This window comes from Pocillopora verrucosa, chromosome 1 (assembly GCF_036669915.1).
Source record: "Pocillopora verrucosa isolate sample1 chromosome 1, ASM3666991v2, whole genome shotgun sequence".
Classification (NCBI taxonomy): domain Eukaryota; kingdom Metazoa; phylum Cnidaria; class Anthozoa; order Scleractinia; family Pocilloporidae; genus Pocillopora; species Pocillopora verrucosa.
In genome coordinates, this window is record NC_089312.1 from 16,315,519 (window position 1) to 16,331,341 (window position 15,823).

Sequence of the window (15,823 nt, forward strand, 5' to 3'; positions counted from 1 at the left end):
AGCAGACGCCTTGTCGATTTTCTAATTTGGAGATTTCTGTTGATCGTAGTGGAAAGTTTTGGAATTATGGACAGAACGGCCCTTTTCAAGGCCACTGTGAAAACTATACGGACCAGAAATAAAGCCCTTGGTGTCAAAGAGGCAACAAAAGACATTTTGGGCTCGAAAAGACACAAGGGTGAATTTGGAACGAAAGCGAAAGAAGTGGTAAGAGTACAACCCATCTATGTAACTGTTCTCTTTATGTACCATTTTCAGCATGAAACAGATTCTAATGAGCAAGGTTCAGTAAGGTGTGCCTTCATATTCAAGACTGATTTATTTTGACAGACAACATATTGTACAGACTTTCGTGGGAAGATTTCCGCACACCCCCAATACTTGATTTTGTATACAGTTCTTGCATGGATAAACAATGGCGAAAGAAAACAATAGTTTGCCTTGTAAAACTACAGCTTTGTTTTATAGTAGCATGGGGCTGTTCGGAAATCTTGTAACTTGATCTTGGTTCATTGTTATAATTATCTTCACCTGTCAGTTGTCTAACTGGTTTTATTATATATTACATGTACTATAAAAAATCTGATTGTCAAGAATATTCAATCAATATACAATAGTGTGAGAAGATGACATGACAAATGCATTGTCTGCAGGAGATATTGCATTTATAATAATGAGTTCAAAGTTAACATAGTTTCAAAGTCCTTCGAAGTGTTCTCAAACCCTTGCTGTTCTCAGAGTCAGATTAACTCAAAATGGCCAAATGCTTTTAAAAAATGTATAATAGAGCAATAAGTTTATTGTGCATGGTATAGGTTTTTGCATGATATCTTGAATTATCAAACCTTGTGTCTGTGTTATTTGCCTGAGCTTTGGCTCAGTGGCAGATAACTCAGACATTAGTTTTGACAATTCACAATATCACACACTGCTTAATTTGATATTCCATATTACTCAAAAAGTGATGCCCAAGACTTGAAAAAACATGTTCACATCAGATCTTGCTTACCCTGCTTTTATTAAGTTTTTTTAGTTTTTATTCAGCAAAATGATATGATTGATAAGTGTTTATTTTAATTGGAGCTGCTTTCTTTCACAACAGCTTGTCAATATTAGTAAGCTGAGAGATTTCCTACTAAAACACCAAAAGGATTATGTCAGTCCATTCAGGTAAACAGAGTTCCCACTCAAACTGCAATTAGTAACAGTTGGTGAATTATTTCATGATTATATTTGTCTAAGTTGATAAGTGATTGCTTATTCATGGTGGTCACCGCATTGAGGGGAAGCATTTTATTTCAAGAAGGGCAGTATTTGGGTTTTAAAAGAAGTTATGCACATTTGAGGGTTGTTTATTCAAAGTGGGTGCTTATTTGGGGGACAGTAGAAATTTGATGATTTATAATATGTTAATCATAAAAGCCAAATCTTGGGGGTTGATATTAAATATAATTATATTGATTTTCTTGATTTACTCAGTAGTAATTTTGCAGGAGATTTATAGAGTAATGCAAGTTCTAAGTCAATCAAATACTTTTATTTTTATTGGTACAGTCACCTGAGTTTAGAGTTGTCTAGTATGACAGATGAAGAGCGAGACCAAATAGACACAGATGCTGAAACTTACATGAGAACATGCTCAGTTGCTATACAAACCCTCAAAAATGAAGGTATTGATACAGCTTAGTGTAACCGTGGCAAACATCAAACTGAAAGTATGTAAAAACAGTGTCATTATTATCAACATTTCAGGAAAAAATCCACATGTAATTAGCACTAACATTCACTGTACAATTTACACTAGATATATTTGTCAGAGATGACTTTGTTTCATTAAAAATGATGTAGGGTTAAAATGATATCACACTTAGGCTTGATTATTTCGTAAGTTACCTTGCTCTAATTCTCTAGCAATTTTTCCTGGAACGAAATAACTACAAATTAAATTGGTTTAGATGTATTTTGACCTGAAATTAATATTAAACTGCTATGTGCATACAAATCACCATTAAATATATTTACAGTGTTCCTTGTCTAAATCCTCTCTGTCATATTCTGTACTACACATTCAAGCAATGTAAGTCTCAAACTTCAAATTGGCCAGGTGCTTAGCTATGTAATGTAAAATAATTTTGTAAATTTAACAAGTGTTTACAAAAAAGATGATGATGAGAAATTAATCAGATTGAACCTTTAGTCCTTGAAATTTTGAAATATTGCAAAGCAAACTAGATTACAATTTTTTACCTGGACAATTCTTCTCAAATACTCTTTACAGCATTGCAGCAGAAAAGAAGTGAACAAGTTATGACTCACAGGGAAGTTGTACTGGAAATGCTAGGACAGTATTTAAAAGGTGAACTATATACTAGATTATAGATGATCAATAACAACACAGTGTAGGATTATCCACTAATTCAATTAATTTCTGTTGAAAGTGGAAGACACTATTCAAGTATCAGTTCTGCAGAAAAAAGGAACTGATGAAGTGAGTTTTAATTGAGGCTGTTCCCCTAAAGTATTATGGTTCATACTTGCAACTAGATTTTTCTATAATAGCACTCAATTTGAGGGGTAGTGAACACTAAAATTAGAGACTTTGGAAGACAACAAGCCTCTTGTTTGAAAATTCAAGTGAGACCAAATGATCCTAGTCATGCATATCCTAGCTAATACTGTTGCTTTACCTAGATCTTACCTAGATACAACAGTTGATCTCACTAAATTGTTGGGTTAGAGTTGCAATACTCACTTTTGTGAATCAGTTTCTTCATTGCGATACTTTCAAATAACAGCAATCAAATAAAGCCATTTGTCACTCACAAAGATAACTCTAAGTCACTCTTGCTTGCCTCCTTGGGACCAATTATTAGAAAAACTCCCAGAGTTTGGAAACTTTGAAAGGAAAAAATACTTTGAGATTGAAAAGGGTGTGATCCATGATTTTTCTGGCACCATTTGCCAAATCCAGAATGTTATTATGTCTGGGGCTTGTCCATTTGTGATACATTTCTGTAGGTCCATCCTTTAGGACTTTTTTACTGTAGTTACTCTTTTTAATGTGGTGTTATTTTTGAGGGGAATTGTCTGTCACATGTGGTAAAAACTCTCTAACTTCTTCTGTTAGTGGTTTGCAAGTTGTACAGTGAACAAAGAGCTATCCGTGTCAGGAGAGTTGTGGAAAAGAAACGAATGTAAGACCAATAACCATACTCTGACTTGTAGAGTCCTTAGAAAAATGGGCACTTCAGAGCCTCAGTAATGATAACTTAGAGATAAAAAGAATTTGTTTCAAATTAATCCATATTTATAAGTCTAGTGATGTGTAGGTTGAAGAGTTATAAGGTACATGTAACAACTTGATTTAATTAATTAATTAAATTATAATTAGTATATATGCCACACTTGTGGATAATGCTTTTTGTACATGGTGATTGGTTGGTTCAAAAGTGATTAGCAAGTTAGTATTATTCACCTACAAGCAGCAGAAGACACAAAATTGAGGATGAACAATTTAATTTCAGACTTTCATTTGGTATATGGACAGAAATAAATTAATTTTTTGGTTTCTGTTTGTTATATTCTAAAATAGTTATTCACTTCCACTTTGATGAATAACTGTTAATTGCATGTGCTGTATGATGAATATGCACTTTTCAGATTTTTGCTTTTAATTTGTAGTTTGAGAATTAAAACCAGATATACACCACTTTTGACTACAAACAAATTTGAACTTCATGTCATTATCAATTTTCTTTGATTTCTTTTTATTCAAAATAAGATCCAGACTGCAACCTGAACAAAAAAGATTGAAACAAGAGTCAAATGGACAGCTTGATTCTAAATCATCTGCTTCAGAAGTCAAAGATGATGTTTCAAAAGGTTGGTTATGGGAAAAATTTAATTTCAGTGAATAACTACAGTATGCATGCCTCTTAATAAATGTTACTTTTCTCTGGTTCATTACTATTTCAGCTGCTGTTTGTAAATATTGAAATAAAAATAAAGAAATAGAGATGAATTTATCTATTGAAAAAATGCATATGTACAATTGTCAGTAGAATTGAGGGATGGAATTGGAGTATTTTTGTGATATGAATGAAGTGTCATCTAATGAGAAACTTTTTATACATGATTATTATCAGTAAAGCTTTTATCAGTAGAGGATGTGGTTCTTATGAATGACTGCACATGGTGTACTGAAAGACAGGGAAAGTTTCTGAAGGAAGGGTTCAGACAGGTTCATACAGGTCCTGGAAACCCTGGAAAGCCCTGGAATTTTATTTTGACATTTTCCAGGACTTTCAAATTAAAAAAAAGAAGAAAAAGACTACAGGTCCTGGAAAGTCTTGGAAATCTGCTTTACAATTGCAATAAAATTTTCAGAATTGATTTCAAAATCTTGCAAATGAAAGGGTTTAAGGTGAAATTTGGAGCCCTGGAAAAATTGGTCTGAGTCCCGGAAAAGTCCTTGAAATTCTGAAGAAGGGTACAAACCCTGTGAAGTTGGGTGACAAACATCTCACTGTTCAGTTATCAGAAAAGAGCAGCTCTCCTAAATGGCAGAAGGGATCCATTAATTTAGCATAAATTATCTTAATAAAAATAATTGTTTTACACTGGAAATGTTCTTCTAGTGAATCTAAGATAATCAGTAATTTTACATCGGGATTTGTTTTTCTGTGCTTCCAGCAGAATCCAAAAGTCCAACACAACCTCTAGATTTGGCTCCTCCTCCTCCTCCAGGGGAGGATGAAGAATTGACAGCAGAGGAAGTCCAGATGGTATGAAAAGAACAACTGAATTTCATGTGATAATGTTACAAGTTGCCATGTGTGATAAGTAACTGACCTCAGGCAAAGTTCCCAACTATTACTTTTAAAGCATCAAACTAATAATAATTGTTTCATAATGTTCTCTTTGTTTGTTTGTTTAAGTTTGAAATGGAAAACCAGAGGTTGTTTACAGAAATGAACAGTTTGGTGAACGAAGTGAGGTATGATTTGATTCTCTCAACCATTGGGTATTCCTTGTACAACGTCTGCTTTTTATTTCTATCATTAAACTTGTATGTTTTTGTTATAGGCAAATTGAAGGAAAAGTAGTAGAAATATCTCAGCTCCAAGAAATTTTCTCTGAAAAGGTTTTACACCAGGTGAGAAAGCCATTTGAAACACTTATGTCACTAGATAGTTAAAGATTTCAGTCAGGCCCCAAACTTGATCATTAAGTTTGCAAGACTTTTTAAGACTTGTTTTACTGAAAAGAATCCATCAATCAGTATCTTCTGTTTATACAGTCTGCACAGATTGACAGAATACATGAGACTGCTGCAGGAACAACAGAAAATGTCAAGGGAGGAAATGAACAGATAAGAGAGGTACAGTGTAACATCATCATCAGAAGAGGTTTCAATAAAAGCTGGTTACTGGCAGTCTACTGCCTCCTATGAGACCTCTTTCTGCCATCTGTTTAGGCTGCAAGCAGGGTCAGGTGCATGGGTTTCATCTCACAGCCCCTTGTCCAGGCCAGTGACCTATCACACCACTGGCAGATGTTTATGGAAGAAGTTTTCAAAACCCCTGCATCTGACTATTAGAAATCGTAAGCAGAGATACAATTCTCACAGGTGAACTGCAATTAAAGAAATTTCAGGAAAAAATATTTGACAAGATTTAAACCCATGCCACTCCAGGTGCTATTACCTACCATTGCTAAATTAAGATGTGCTCTGCACATAAACATTAATTTTAGTAGTACATTTGATGTAAGGAAACCCTTTTCATTTGCAGGCCATCAAGAATAATGCCAGCTTCAGAGTTTGGATACTTTTCTTTCTGGTTATGTGTTCATTGTCACTGCTGTTTCTCGACTGGTACAACTAAATGGGGAGAAGAACTTTGAAATAGTCAATTTAAGCAAATCTTAAACATGTAGAAAAAAATTGAATTTCATTATGCCCAGAGCTGTGATGAATAAATGAATAAAACATCACTTCTCCTTCAGCCAAAAACAGAAATTAAAGTAACTTTCAGTGCTAGAAGTTCAAAGAGCAATAATATTATAATAAAATGGAATTACATTTATATATGAACAGGTAGATTTAATGTTGCTTGTAAACCATAACTATTTCTGTTAGAGCACAATAAATGAATTTTTTATTTATATTTGTCATGAAGTTTATGTTGGTGTCTCCTACTTTCATCTTATCTTGTATAGATAATTTGAGGGAAGTCTGTGTAAGATCAAAATCAAATGGTCAAATGTAACAGACTCCTACATGATAATGGTTGGTTGGGCAGTTTCTAAAATAATGTCTTTTTGTGATACTAAATCTTTATTGGTATTGAACAATCAGTGCCTGGTGACAACTTCTGTATTTCATCATATGTGACAATTCTCTTTTACACCCCCTCTGTCAATAAGCACCTGCTTCCTCCCTCACTTTCTGACATAGTAGGAATACAAGGAAAACCTGTTTCTATTGCCACAATCACTTTATTTACAACTTTTTAAGCTTGAACTACAGTGACATCAGAATGGAATGGTTTCTTTCCTGCTCTAGTTATATCTATTTCCATGTGCTTGCACAGTTTCTTTATGTGACATCTGTTCTTTTAATTTTTGTCCTATTGCCACACTCTCTTGATAAACAACCCCCCCTGATTAAGTGCCCTCCTTCCAATAAGCACCCTTCCCTTTCACCTAAATTTAATCATTTAAATAAGTGCCTGGTACTTCTTTGAGAAAATATTTATTATAAACGTTTATTGTATTACTTGACATGTAGATTATTATTATCCCTAGCAGTAAATATTCATCATTAAAAAAATATGTTATAAAGATCTATACTGTTTTATGAAATTAATTCTTCCTATATAAAAATCACAGGGGAATGCCACCCCAACAGATGTGGAGATAAATACATAATTATATATATTTACCAATGAGATTGCTGCTTAAAAGGAACACTGTGTACATTTTTAACATAAATGAAGTGGTCTATCCATCCCTTGGCTATGAATAGTAAATTCACACTGGCACTGTTTAAAAGTGCATGGTTTCAAATTTCAAAAACTTGCTTTCCACATCAGGAGTAAGAATAAAAGTGACAAAAAACAAGTGTCTTCTCTTTAAGATGATCATACATAAATTAATATTTAATTTATATCTTAAACAAAAATTTCATTCCACAAGTGTGCAGAGTAGAACTATTCCATTGAGCCAATATGCAGGCAATTTTGTTCCATACCACATGGAGCTTTGAAACTTAAACCCATTAACCCTAAAATGGTTCAATAAAGGTTATCAAATTTAATTTTAGGTTACGAACATACATATCCTAATAAAACTTGAAGCACTGTGCTGTGCTAAAAGTGATGATTACTCTTTCTAATTGCATGTATTGTAGGTACTTTAAAAAAAAAGTTGAGAAGTATTCAATCTATATTCACCTTAAAAAGTCAGGCATCATTTGCTACTGATCTAAACTATTTTACTGCACCATAAAATATTTTCCTTCATAAATCAGTAAATTCTACCATTTGTTTCGTAAAATAAAGGTATGGTCAAACATTGAAATCAGTGTCTCCAATGGTGGAGCTGTCTTAGCCCTCTTAAGACCTATCTTAGCTGTCCAAATAAAGCCATTTTAATGGTGCACCATACAAACTCAAAAACTTCTATATCAATATTATGAATTACAATACTAAATTAGACTTAGTGGATTAAAACTGTAGAAAATCAGGCCTGCAAGATCAAAGTCATTGGAATTTGCAACTCAAAAGTTGATTTGAAATCTAAGACAGTTATCCAGAACTGAATGACACATAAGAGCTACCGTTTCTGATAGTCCTTCCACAAATTTACATCAGAGAAGTTAATTTCAACCCCAGGCCTCCTTTTTAAGGTGTGGGCTAAAGATAAACCATGTGAAAACAACTAGATTGCCAAGGTTTTCCAAAAATAGTGTAAACTTGGCTAGGGGTGTGTTATTACCAAATTTCATTAGATAATCATAAAAGGGGGCTATTAATGACATCAGCTCCTTCCTTAGTGCTTTATCAGAAGAAGGGGAAGAGAAAAAAATCAATCCACTCAAGTAAGTACACCTGATTGACATGCAGTTGACAAGTGTCTAATTTGAGATATCAAAAATACAAGTTCAAATTTGGCATAACTGGACACTTGCATAAGTATCAGCTGACAAATATAGCCAGGATAATCCAATCTAAATTATTAGACATATATGAAAACTTAATAATAAAGATCGTCATATTTTCAGCATAAAGTGAATACAGATGTATCCATCACAAAATGTGACAGCTATCATTACATCAAAGAACCCTAGGGCACTATAACTCCTGAAAAAAAAAAAAATACCAGACCCTGTACAAGATGAAACTTAACCCTTTAATCCCTTCGAGTGACCAGCATGCTATTCCTCCTTACAGTAATACTGCTGAATCATTCATTACAATCATGAGAATGACATACATGATTGCCAACCTAACAAAAGTTTTGATTGTTAAACAAATTCTCCTCTATTCCTTCTCAAAGGAATTGAACAAAGAAGCGTTCAGAGAATATGGATACATTACTGATGTTAGGGTGGAAAGGGTTAAAGAATAACCATTCCACAAAGTTTTAGGGATTTATGAAAATAGTTTGGATCTGAGAGTATTAAGAAAGAAACTTCCTAATACATGTCACATTACTCTGCATGTACATGAACGTTTAGTAATGCCTTAAATTACATGTTTCCTACTGTCTGTAACTCTGGAGTTTCTATGTACATAACATTACCACTAACATCAAGAGGTAAGCTAATAGTGTTTACAATCATTGAAAATACCAATGAATCTGATTTAAATTGTTTCCATGAAACAAAAGACATCTCTGTCACATTAAAAAGACAAATCACGATGCATGGTCATGATAATCCTAGGGTTAGGAACAGATGCAAAATTAGTAATAAATAATCATAAGCAATGATTGCTGTCATAATTTATTCACTATTATAATGATGTAGAAAAAACCTTCACCTCTTAATAGTAATTACTTTCAAAGACAAGTTAAGAAAATAAGCACTTACCCATCAAATAATTAACAACAAAATATATATTTACTGGAAGGGAGAATTAGAAATCAGATAAGGGGAGTAAATACTTGGTTAGTATCAATTGATTATTCAAAATACTTTAAAATGTAGGGATGCATGGAAAAAAGCCTTGTGTGACTTCTGATAGAATGTCACATTCTCCTTTCAAATTCTCTCCTACCATGTATTTCTTTGAAAACAAAGGGAGAAGTTAATGTGTATCAAAAGTTATCTAGACCTTTTTCATTTCCTCATATCCCCTCAAAAAGCAATCTTTAGAATTCATTACAAAGATCATTTAAAACCCTTTGGGCCATCTGAAATTCAACCAGGGCCCAGCCATGACATCCTGATGACAAAAAGGGTGCCATTAGGTTCTCTGTGAATACCAGTTGAGGCCACATGGCAGCAACCTCCCAAGGTTCCATTTGGAGCATCATCAGGACCAGCAGAGGCAAAAGATCCTCTGCATTTACAGCTGCAGTGAAGGTATCTTGTCCACTCTGCATCCGCAGCTCTTGAACAGCATTTGTTATTTTACGGAGGGATGATGTCAGGCATTTCAGTTTGTTTAAAGGACTTGTGACCTTGAAAATGTCTTTGATATTTTGAAGTGCAGGACCAAAGTGGTCCTCAAAAGTTTCTCCAGAAACTGAGCTGTCCTTTCTGCTTAGATTACTTTCACTTTTAGAAAGTGTCCTGTTTAAACAAGGCTTCATCTCCAGGCTTCCATCAACACTGTCATAACTTTGTTCACACTTAGCTGTCTTCCATAAATCAATGATTTGAACCATTGTGGGTGCACTACAACTTAAAGCACCCTCAAAAGAATTCCTTGACTTGGGAGGCCCTGTGTTGGGTTGGTCAAGAGGTTTTTCAACATCATCTACGGCCACGGTTTTTGAGCGATGACGAATAGCACTGATGAACAAGCTTCTGAATGATTCCATGTCTTCTATGTGCCTGCCATTTTGAGTGTCTGTAGTGTTGTCTACTAAGTCATCTAATTCATCAATCATGTCATAAGAACCACTCAAACCATGGTCTGCCTGGTCTAATAATGTGCCATTCATATATGCTTCTGTAAATGGACGATAATGTCCCGAGTTTGTACTTGCCTGGAGTGATCGTTGCTCAAATAGCTCCAACCACCACTCATCTTTCATTGGCAAATTCAAAAACTTTATTGGGAGGCATCTGAGCCTTTGTACATCCCCTTGCAGCTTGTCCACATGTTCATGATGAGCCAGTTCATAGACGCAAGCCAAAAAGTGGTGCTCTTTCTCATAAAAACACTGCTCGTAGCAAAGCCTTATTTTGTTTTTAAAATGCACATCCTTGTTGTTAAAGATGTCGGACAAGAACTCTGTTGCAGTTTCCAACTCTTTCAAAATTTCAGATTGTAACATTTGGAGTTTGAGCCTATGATTATCTGTCATGAAATCTTCCATGCCATATGATTCATACTGAATTGCACAGGCCTTGCCAAAGGGTGAACATGAAGGGGTAAATTCTTCAGAGCTGCTGAATCTTCCAGAGGTAAGCAGCTCTTCACAGAGTGATTGGATCCTTTGGCAAAACTTTTGGAAATGGTTGCCAACTGGATGCTCCTCATTGTTCACCAGAGTAGCAATTCTTTCACCCAGTCTTTGCCATTCTGGCTTCCAAACTCCTTCAAGGACTACCAATGTCACATGAAAAAAATGAGAGCAATTAATCGATGTACTACACAGTTCTGTACGTGACAGCCCCCCTTTCCTTGGTTAATTGCTATATTTGGATTACATTTTTCATTTAGTAAACATAGGATGATTCACAGAGCTTTTATACAAATGGTTTGGTTCCATACATGTACATGTTGACATAACTTATGTCTGTAAGAGTGCAGTGTTCATAATAACGTGGTGTATGATGTTTAAACCTGTTGTCAGCAGAGTATGCTACAAAGCTTCCATATCTTACCATCTGTTGCTCGAGATCCTAAAGCATTTGCATCATTTGCATCAGTGTGGCCTTTGTCAATCAGCTCTTTCATGGCAGAATCCAACATTTCTCTTACACTCAAAGCACAATTCTTTGGAAACAAAGTGGAAAAACAAACAAAGTCAAACATCAGGATTGTTCATCATCAAAAGACTGGGACAAATTTTCTTCCTTGTCGACTAACAGTCTAAGAAAGGGAAACTACATCACAATGGAAAATCACTTTCTATATCTTAAGTGAGTCTACTAACAAAGAACATTTGTCAAGATTTGATTGACATAAGGAGTTTTTTATTTCACCGAAGGTAGGGGATTTTTGCACTGCTGTATTTTACATACTTTTTTTCCTGTCTACCTATGAGATCTCACTTTAGAGGATTGTCCCAAACATATGTGGGACACAGGTGGTCTGTGATGACCCTGTTTACTGTTTTATAATTCCACAACAGCTCAGTGCATAGGGAATGCTTCCCAATGCCACTGTTAAAGCCATTTACCTTCTGTTCTAGAAGTCTGTTGCGGCTTTGTTTGAGACTAGTGAGTGTCTCCCTTTGTTCCAAGTACTGCTTTAGTAAGTGATGTCCAGCAACAACTCCTCCACCAGTTTCAGCCTGTAATTAAATTAAAGTTCCCTAAATGGTAATTCAATCAATAAAAACTACACTAAGTCATTAGACTGTATTTAATTTGGAATTTTTGATTAAATAGACAGAATATCACTAGATTGCTGTTATCACATTTAGAGCAATTTGTAAATACTACTGTTGAAAGTAAGTTAAAAGTGAACTCTTGGACTGTAATTACAAGCAGGCTAAGATACAAAATTCTTGTTTTTTATGAAGCTATTTTGCTTTATAATGATTTTGTGTAACAAAGAGTACATTTGCCTGTTAAGGGTATTCAGAGTTATCCCTAGTGCAGGAGTAAAAATCTGAGAATTTGGTTAAGACTATCCACTTAAAATAGAATCTGCTTGATACCGCTTTCATTGAATGCAGGGAGCCACTAAAATAAGCAGGGTTATGACAAAATAATTTCAAGTCTAAGAAGTATTTATTACTAAGTTCCGAGCATTACTAGGTACAGAGTACTATTGACTATGTTAATACTAGGAGCTGAGTTCCTAATTAAATAATTGTAATTTGCACTTCATCAGATGAAAAGTTACATGTAGACCAAAATTGGAGAGTTACAGTATACAGCTCATCATAATTATTAGGAGAAAAAATGAGCTCACAAAGTATACCTGACGAGAAGCAGCAACAATGAGTTCTCTTGTCAAAAGCAGGGCTTCAAGCTTTTCTTGTTCTCCATTTCTCTGTTCTCTAGCTGCCTTAAGCTGTTCAGTAGATGCTGCACAGGGTTTCTGTGCTACCACAGTTTTAGCATGTTGCACTTGATCTTGAGCCTTGTCAATCTGCAAAACACATGGAGGTTCAGATTCAAAATAAAACACCTGGTACTACTTTTTTTGGGCCCATGCTCCAGACATCTTTCTTCAGGAATCACAATAGTTAGAAATAATTTAAAGGTTGAGTAATTAAAACCACACAATTACCATACCTGTTTCCGTAGTCTCGGTTCTTCTTTACCAATGTCCTCAAGGAGTACTTCAAGAAACCCTTTAGAGCACCAGCCCCGGTGAATAAATTTCTCCAGGTCAGGTAGAAACTGAGTGCGTAAATCTTCCATGTGTAGCTCACAAGCATCAATGGTTTTACATTCATCAATGACCTTCCTATCTAGTTCCTGGATGCTTTGAGCCTGCTTTTCTCTGGCATTCATTACTTTGTCTAAGTCATCCTTGTGTAAGGTTATCTTAGGTAGGATGTAGCAGTGAAGCATGCGTAAAAGGCATTGTTCATAATCTTCATCTGAGGGCTGTGAGACTCCATTCTGGAATAAAATCAATAACAGACCTAAAAATTAATATTCTGATAAATACTGAATTACTATTACTAAGTAAACATGTGTGTTAGCTTTGAATATAAATTTTTCAAAAAATAAACAATATATCAAGATTTTGTATATCAATATTTGATACACCAGTAGGTACAAATCATCTTTAGGTATAGTTGTTTATTTTGCAATTCAAATCATCCCTTGGTTTTGACTTAATTTACATAACTACAAAGTTAACTTTTGTTTCTTTTATTGTAAGTTTATTAACATAATCATAGACAAAAGAGAGCAAATTAAAATTTACTTCTGTCAGTTAGGTCAATAATAGAAGTCTTTTCCTAAAAAAAAAAAATGCTAGCAATGAGGAGGGTTGGTAGAATTACTTAATAAACAGAATAATTCTCAAAACAACATATTAACAAACTCACTCCAAAACACACCAGCCATCCTATAGATTAACAAGAAACCACAAACTATCAATGATAATCTCTGTTATCTCTTAGAAAAGAACATTTGAAACCAAACAAAACTATGAACCACCAAAAAAATATTGTTAACTTTTTCAAGACAATTTTTTTCCAAAACTTAAGTTTAGAACTTGAAAAAAAAAGAAAAAAAAAAGGGAGCGACAAGCAAAGAAAACTGAACTGAAGAAAAAAATTTCCTTGTGAGGTGTTACTGTTAAGATCTTTCATCCATTCTTCTCAAATGTCTTTTAAAATTGAAGAAAAAAGGTGCTTGGTGGGAATAAGACTGCTATAGCCAATTTATAGCCTAAACAATAATGGCCAAACAAATGGAATTGAATGCAATTTAATGGAGTTAAAAAGAAAGAGCATCAGTGTTCTCTAAAGTAGTCCAAGATTTTTGCATATGCAAATTCGTCAGAATTCTTTGTGCTCTTCATTTGAGACATTCTTGCATATGCTTTGTAATTGCAGTGTTGTTTGGGGTGCCAGCTCATCGTCCAAGCAGCTTCACCCACCACTTCCCTCTCTGTTTCCACCGTTTATTCAGTGTGATAGGTGCCTGTTTCTCTTTCCTACATGGGGGCTCATGATATGGCTGGGTTACCAGGGTTTGCCAGCCATGGGAGCAGTCTCCATTTACTGTAGGAGCTGGCTGCCAATAGTGGAAGCACCTGGATGTCTCAGGAACCCAACCTCCACTTAACAATGCAGTTGTTAATATAGAAATATTGAAAGTAAGATAACATCAAATGCCATTTCGATAAAAATTTCAAGCAGGATTTGCATGAAGTTGCAATATTTCATGACAAATACATACCTCTTCGTGACCAGCTGGGCAAATAACTTTTGCAGCCAAGTGGAAGAGTTCGTCTATGTCTGCATCATAATCATAACACTCTCCTTCCATGTAACATGTCCTTTGACTAGGCAAGTCTGCATCTAAACAAAAAGAAATAGAATAATGCCAAAAGTTTTTTTTGTTTAGTCTCAAAATCAGTCATACGTTCACTGAAGGTGGTGGTGATTAATGCAGATTTTAAAAGAATTGTTTATGCAAATTTTGGGTTATTTTGACTTCTAAGTCTTAAAAAGAATTATTATTTCCATAGTAAGTGATAGCTGTGGATTGATATGACTGGTGAAGAAGGCTGGGAAAGACAGAGTGACCAAACAAACAGTTTATTAGGCAGGAAATTGTTTAATAGTTGCTCACTACTTCAAGCCCTGAATGATGACTGATCATGGACAGATATGCTATGAGAAAGGAATTAAAGATCATTAGAATTGCGTGAGACATACTACAGAATACACATGTATGAACGAATCAAACTTCTTAACTCCCAACTCAAAACATTTAGTGAAATGGCCAGCTACTGGCTCTTATTGACAGCCTGCTTAAAAAAGAAAAGACCACTAACCTTCAGGGTGACTTCCAGTTGACCAGCTAACTATCCTTCTTCCACAGTCAACAGATACTGATTCTAGTAAAAGAACCTTGAACCAAATTGCTGGCTCCAGTCTCGACACATCTGCACACGATTTCTTCATGGCTCCGTTGCCAATACAGGGACTAAAACCCTCTTGAAGATGAACATTGGTAACCCAACGCCTTTGATTTCCATCTTTAAGATATACGTGCATTCTCGTTATGGACTTCGTGAGGGCCTGTAAGAGGGAAATGTTGTTGCTCAATTAGTTAAAGTCTTTAATCTTCAAAAGGTTCCTGTTCCAATATCAAACCCTGGATTTAGCCAAGTCTTCAAGAGATCTTTAAGTTTTATAGTTTTTAACACGGATTTGAGACTACAGTTTGCATCCATCAGAAAGATAGGGGAAGCAATGTGAAAAAAAAAAAGATGTCTACTGTAAACATCAAAATATATTAATACCTCATTATACCCGCATGATGAAATTGTCAATGACATTATGAAATTTTGTTCCTCCCGTTAGTCAACACGTCAATTAAACTTGCAGCACTGGCAATAAATCATAATTAGGAATATTATTCCCACTTTAGTTTCCTTAAAAGCACTGTCATTATATGGGTGCAGCTTTTTTCCTTTCGTTCTTGCAAAGCGACCTATACCTATTTTGGAAACTTCCAAATTTGCTGTATATCCGATGGGATTCTTGAGGTTCAACAGCTTCTGACATATTTGGTAGTCCAAATAATGATATGCCAAGTTTTCACCAACGGGTATCCGGAATATCATCAGTATATTTCCATAATACATCGGAAGTAGACGTACCGTAACGGCCAAAAATAGGGATCCAACCTCAAACGGAAATGGTTATACTTGTCAGTGTTTTAACGTTCACTATCTCAACCATAGCGGACGTTCTAAACGCTAGGACTAGGCAAACAAAC

General features: G+C 35.0%; 2 protein-coding genes across 3 annotated transcripts; one reads left to right on the forward strand and one right to left on the reverse strand.

Annotated features, from left to right (window-relative positions):
• The first annotated feature begins 4 nt into the window (after positions 1-4).
• LOC131789287 (syntaxin-18) lies at positions 5-6,165 on the forward strand. Of its 2 annotated transcripts, none has more exons than XM_059106365.2 (11): positions 5-207; positions 1,103-1,170; positions 1,555-1,670; positions 2,279-2,356; positions 3,128-3,194; positions 3,782-3,882; positions 4,693-4,784; positions 4,938-4,996; positions 5,086-5,155; positions 5,300-5,380; positions 5,793-6,165. In XM_059106365.2, the coding sequence occupies exons 1-11, from the start codon at positions 67-69 to the stop codon at positions 5,883-5,885; spliced, it is 966 nt and encodes a 321-aa protein (XP_058962348.2). In that variant the 5' UTR covers positions 5-66; the 3' UTR covers positions 5,886-6,165. The 2 variants fall into 2 exon arrangements, with proteins under 2 accessions (XP_058962348.2, XP_058962349.2); XM_059106366.2 differs by having other exon boundaries at positions 4,696-4,784.
• Positions 6,166-6,327: 162 nt separating this feature from the next.
• On the reverse strand, positions 6,328-15,116 carry LOC131789223 (uncharacterized). Its single transcript, XM_066168505.1, has 7 exons — positions 14,874-15,116; positions 14,273-14,394; positions 12,647-12,979; positions 12,330-12,500; positions 11,581-11,694; positions 11,063-11,174; positions 6,328-10,781 (listed from the first exon to the last, which is right to left on the reverse strand). The coding sequence occupies exons 1-7, from the start codon at positions 15,094-15,096 to the stop codon at positions 9,376-9,378; spliced, it is 2,481 nt and encodes an 826-aa protein (XP_066024602.1). The 5' UTR covers positions 15,097-15,116; the 3' UTR covers positions 6,328-9,375.
• Between the last annotated feature and the right edge of the window lie 707 nt (positions 15,117-15,823).